The 6183-nt window shown below is 41.3% G+C and overlaps 1 protein-coding gene across 1 annotated transcript in view; it reads left to right on the forward strand.

Annotated features, from left to right (window-relative positions):
* Positions 1-5359, forward strand: part of TTLL12 (tubulin tyrosine ligase like 12) — a 67610-nt gene extending 62251 nt beyond the window's left edge. Inside the window, exons 13-14 of the mRNA XM_048825441.2 lie at positions 3452-3590; positions 4673-5359. Coding sequence (XP_048681398.1) covers positions 3452-3590; positions 4673-4824 — 291 coding nt within the window. The 3' untranslated portion in view covers positions 4825-5359. The remainder of the gene's footprint in view (positions 1-3451; positions 3591-4672) is intronic.
* The last annotated feature ends 824 nt before the right edge of the window (positions 5360-6183 follow it).

Raw genomic sequence — 6183 nt, forward strand, 5'->3', positions numbered from 1 at the left:
GTTACGCTATAAAGTTGGCTAGCACAGAGCCTACATTTCGATGCCTTTGGGATTTTTTACTACACGAGAACAAAGGGCAAATGAATAGTTTAAAAGTGTAATGTCTCTGTTCTTATAACTCAGACCCTTAGCCAAACATATTGAACTAAAATTTTTCCTTTTAGGCTGAACTTTCAGTTGCTGTCCAAGCTAACTCTTAATCTTCATACGTTTAGAATTCCATGTTATCTGAGCTTGATATAAAAGGCAGAGACCCCTAAATGTCCTGTCACCACAAAAGTGCTTTAACATGGCCAATTCCCTAGTGCCAAGATATGTTTGAACTACAGAGCTGTGTAGAAGCTCCAAATGTGATAAGTCTACAAATGAAAATGAATAGAGGGTGGATTGTGAAACAGTCACCTTGGGTTATTTTGTGGTGGTGGGTGGCTCTCAAAAGAAGAAATTGAATGCAAAGTCAATAGTTTGTTTTCCTATTTATCAAGAGCCAGGAAGTACAGAGGTGGTTGGTTAAGCATTTGATCCTGCAGACACTTACTCATGATTTTAGTTGATTTCACTAGAACTACTCACGGAAGTAAAGCTATTCAGGGTATATGAGTAGTTGTAGGATAAGCCTTAAAATTACACAAAGGAAAACCTTTTTTTAAACAGTGGCAAAGTATCCCTCAAGGAGTATTCTGGGCAAAGTGCCAAGAATTAGACTTTTTTTATGTTTACAGGAGGTATATTTTACTCTAATGTGGCTTGGATATTAAAAACTCCATGTACCATAACTCTTTGACATCCTTTTATTTGGTCTCCATATTATATCGAGAAATGTCATCACAGTGTGTTCAGACTGGAAATTGTTCAGTTTTTTTTAAAATTTGGAATCTTCTTTGTATGTTTGTAAAACGGTGAGAGAAAAGTGGATTGATTCAACGGGATGCCAAAACTTCTGAGCTGTAACTGTTGGTATTCACAGAACAACTTTCCTTTCCTTTTTAGGTTTCAGAGTAACAGCCGTGTTAGTCTGTATTCGCAAAAAGAAAAGGAGTACTTGTGGCACCTTAGAGACTAACCAATTTATTGGAGCATGAGCTTTCGTGAGCTATAGCTCACTTCGTCGGATGCATACCGTGGAAACTGCAGAAGACATTATATACACACAGAGACCATGAAACAATACCTCCTCCCACCCCACTCTCCTGCTGGTAATAGCTTATCTAAAGTGATCATCAAGTTGGGCCATTTCCAGCACAAATCCAGGTTTTCTCACCCTCCGCCCCCCCCCCCACACACACAAACTCACTCTCCTGCTGGTAATAGCCCATCCAAAGTGACCACTCTCTTCACAATGTGTATGATGATCAAGGTGGGCCATTTCCTGCACAAATCCCGGTTCTCTCACCCCCTCACCCCCCTCCAAAAACCACACACACAAACTCACTCTCCTGCTGGTAATAGCTTATCCAAAGTGACCACTCTCCCTACAATGTGTATGATAATCAAGGTGGGCCATTTCCAGCACAAATCCAGGCTTTCTCACCCCTCTTCCCCCCCCCCCCCGCCGGAAAAACACACACACACTCTCTCTCCCTCTCCCTCCTTCTCTCTCTCTCCCCCCCTCCCCCTGCTGGCAATAGCTCATCCACAAGTTTAAATCCAAGTTTAACCAGAATGTCGGGGGGGGGGGGGGGTGTAGGAAAAAACAAGGGGAAATAGGCTACCTTGCATAATGACTTAGCCACTCCCAGTCTCTATTTAAGCCTAAATTAATAGTATCCAATTTGCAAATGAATTCCAATTCAGCAGTTTCTCGCTGGAGTCTGGATTTGAAGTTTTTTTGTTGTAAGATAGCGACCTTCATGTCTGTGATTGCGTGACCAGAGAGATTGAAGTGTTCTCCGACTGGTTTATGAATGTTATAATTCTTGACATCTGATTTGTGTCCATTTATTCTTTTACGTAGAGACTGTCCAGTTTGACCAATGTACATGGCAGAGGGGCATTGCTGGCACATGATGGCATATATCACACTGGTGGATGTTCAGGTGAACTAGCCTCTGATAGTGTGGCTGATGTGATTAGGCCCTGTGATGGTGTCCCCTGAATAGATATGTGGGCACAGTTGGCAACGGGCTTTGTTGCAAGGAGAGGTTCCTGGGTTAGTGGTTCTGTTGTGTGGTATGTGGTTGTTGGTGAGTATTTGCTTCAGGTTGCGGGGCTGTCTGTAGGCAAGGACTGGCCTGTCTCCCAAGATTTGTGAGAGTGTTGGGTCATCCTTCAGGATTGGTTGTAGATCCTTAATAATGCTTTGGAGGGGTTTTAGTTGGGGGCTGAAGGTGACGGCTAGTGGCGTTCTGTTATTTTCTTTGTTAGGCCTGTCCTGTAGTAGGTGACTTCTGGGAACTCTTCTGGCTCTATCAATCTGTTAATTTACTATTAATTTAGGCTTAAATAGAGACTGGGAGTGGCTAAGTCATTATGCAAGGTAGCCTATTTCCCCTTGTTTTTTCCTACACCCCCCGCCCCCCGACGTTCTGGTTAAACTTGGATTTAAACTTGGAGAGTGGTCAGTTTGGATGAGCTATTGCCAGCAGGAGAGTGAGTTTGTGTGTGTGGTTTTTGGAGGGGGGTGAGGGGGTGAGAGAACTGGGATTTGTGCAGGAAATGGCCCACCTTGATTATCATACACATTGTGAAGAGAGTGGTCACTTTGGATGGGCTATTACCAGCAGGAGAGTGAGTTTGTGTGGGGGGGGCGGAGGGTGAGAAAACCTGAATTTGTGCTGGAAATGGCCCAACGTGATGATCACTTTAGATAAGCTATTACCAGCAGGACAGTGGGGTGGGAGGAGGTATTGTTTCATGGTCTCTGTGTGTATATAATGTCTTCTGCAGTTTCCATGGTATGCATCCGATGAAGTGAGCTGTAGCTCACGAAAGCTCATGCTCCAATAAATTGGTTAGTCTCTAAGGTGCCACAAGTACTCCTTTTCTTTCCTTTTTAATTTGCACTCCACCTGCTGAGGTAGCTTCAGAAGTATAGTGCTGTACAAAATGACATAGACATGGATTCCATTCCAGCATTATAATACTTTTATTTGTAGGGTTTTCTGTAGTATATAGTAATGAGATAAATTCTGGGTGCTCAGCACTTAAAAAAATCAGACCAGTTATTAGGTACATTAAAATATAAATCTAGAAGCTTAATTTCAGGCCCCTATTTTTGAAAATCATGGATGTGGGTGGGTGTGAGGGAACAAATATTAAATTATTCCTGAAGAAACTTGACCCCTTTTTTTGAAAGTCTGAAGGTTCTTGTTGTCTGCAGGCTTGTCATTTGTGATGACATTTACAGTTTGAGATGACTCATAAATGAAACTTTCACCTACAAAAATCACTTTTATGGGGTTCTCGCAACTATTTGCATTTTATTCAGAAACTGACTTCTCTTTGACAATAGGCAGAGATTTTTAAGGCATTTGCTGAATTATTCCAAGCTGCTTCAGCTAAACCTGCACCATTTGGCATCTGTGATTATCCATCATCGCGAGCAGTATATGCCATTGACCTGATGCTTAAGTGGGATACTACCAGAGATGGTAAGATTGAATTTATTCTCTCTCTGTTTTTTAAATTTGGTTTTTTTGCTCAAAGTTTTTGCTGTTTTAAAAAAAAAAAAAAAAAAAAAGGTAGGGCGGGCTCCATGATGTTTATACTGAAACAGACTGTTTTGATGTCTGTGGGGTTGTATATGTGCGAGGGTGGAATCCAGTCTCCTTGTTAGTAGTAATAATGTTGGAGATACTGCCGTGCATCTGTCTAATTCTTTTTATTGGCTCTCGTCTGCCGTTGTTTCTGCTATGCTGATGTAAACATTTGAAGATAGGTGGGCATAATGCTTTACAGCAATCGGTTAATTCTAACCGCAAGCACCCTTTCCTATTGTGGTGGTGGTGGTGGTACACCTATACAAGGAGAGCAGTCTCTACTAAAAGTAATTATTATAAACCCCATGATTTAATTCCACTATAATCATACAGGTAGGAAAGAGAATCTACGTTTTTTGTCTTACTCTTCAAACATTATTGCAATTCAAAAGGGAAACACAACCTCCTGACCTTATTTTAGGGGTGAGAGGAAGTAGAGGGCTAAGTGGGGAGGTTCTGGGGCCTGTGCTGTAGAGGAGGTCAGACTAGAATCTTGATCACAATGTTCCCTTCTGACTTCGGAATCCATAAGTGGGAGGGGAGAGATTTTGTGCTGCAGCTGAGGAACCCAGCTCTGTTTCTGTAGCAGGTGAACTAGAGAGAACAATAGAGCAATACAAAGAGCAAAGGAGGCTTGTTGCCTAAAAATAAAGGGGGAAGCAGTCTTTTTTGGAAGGTGCATCTCAACGTTGTGGTTAAATAAGAAAGACGCACTAATTCTGATCTAGTTAAACCAGTGCCCCTTTTTCTCATATGGACAAGGCCTCAGATTATGGCATTTGCCCCAGGAATGGGTTTGGTGTCTCACTACCTCATACTGTAGGCCTCAAAAAAACCCTCTCTGGGTATGTAGTAAGAGTTGACCATCTTCAGCCTCTTTCTATGGTCTCTACTACAGCAAAAGGAGGTGGCTCCCAGCGTCTCATGTGTACCTGGTAGTAAAATGGAATGTTTTGTTTTCTTTTCTTTTTCAGGGAAAAGAACTATGCAGCCTCAGGTCCTGGAGGTGAACTTCAACCCTGACTGTGACAGAGCCTGCAAATACCACCCTACCTTTTTTAATGATGTCTTCAGCACCCTATTTCTGGATGAAACAAATAATTGTCATGTGACCTACGTTGTTTAGGCCTAGAAGGCTCGACCTGGTTATTTGTTTCCTTTACAGATATGCTTAACAGCAATATTTATATCTCAGTTCTATGAGCTGCTCATGCGACTATTTTCCGAAAATGGTAATGAAGGAAAACTTTTATCAGTTGAATGGGCATATACTGCACTTGTAATCAGTAGTCTGTGTTTTCTTGTCTTGTTTAGTTCTAATCATCAACTTGTGTTGACTTAAATGTCTTATTAAAGCCCAGAAAAGTATAATAGTAACTGGAGCAATCAGCTGTTGTTTCTTAGGTAGCCTAGTATACCTAATTTGCATAGCAGGAAGTGTTGTACACGTTTTCTGTGTCTGCATTAGAAAAATAATTTCCTGTATCAAAATGTCTGAGGTCATACATCATCTCTTCCTCTCTGTGGAATACCATTATCTTCCAAGCACTAAAATGCTTTATTCCCCAAATTGATGTGAATTATCTTACTTTAGGGTTGCATCTGATAACTCCAGTGAGCGAACATTTATGAAGCCTGTTTGTAATAAAGTACTGCAGCAACATGAGAGTTAGTTTTTTTTCAATGAAAGGTCACTATACTTTCTCAAAAACTAGTCAGAGCTGCTGTCATCTTTTTAAAGTTGAATGAGGTCTATGAATATATCCCAATCTAGTAGTTTTGGGCTGTTTAGCATGCATGGTAATGCTGAAATTAGATGGAAACTGTAGCTTCTCTGTCACATATCAAACAATTCATTCCTTTGCCACAGCAATTAAGATTGAATATCATCTGGCAAAATTCTCATTGAGGTCAATGGGAGACTTGCCTATCTAAGGATTTGATCTCAGATACCAAAATGAATAATTAATGAAGAACTGCACTATAATGAGCTAATTGGGACTTCAGAGGGGTGGGTTAAGGGCCATTACAATTGCCAAAGGTCTGAAAAGACCTGGAACAGTATTTTATTTTAAGTAAACAATGCAAGAACACAGTATCCTTTTAATCTTTAGCAATGTCTGTATCAAGAGTTATGGCTCAGAATTTTGCCCCTTCCTAAGTAGTACTGGCCAAATTAAACTGTTTGTGTGTGCTGAGGAACAGTTAGTTCACATTAGTATTCTGCTTTAGCCAAACACAAGTTACACTTTTCTCAAACAAGCTATTGGGCTCACTATGGAGGTAACTGGGTGAAATTTAATGACCTTCAGCCTAGATGATATAAGTGTCTCCTAACAAACTCCAACATCTTATGCTAAACCTTGGGGATGTTTTGCATCACGGATCTCAAACTCGAATCACCACAAGGGCAACATGAGGACTAGTACGTTGGCCCGAGGGCAGCATCACTGACCCTGCCCCCGGCCCCGCCCCCACTTCACCC

This window comes from Caretta caretta, chromosome 1 (assembly GCF_965140235.1).
Source record: "Caretta caretta isolate rCarCar2 chromosome 1, rCarCar1.hap1, whole genome shotgun sequence".
NCBI lineage: Eukaryota > Metazoa > Chordata > Testudines > Cheloniidae > Caretta > Caretta caretta.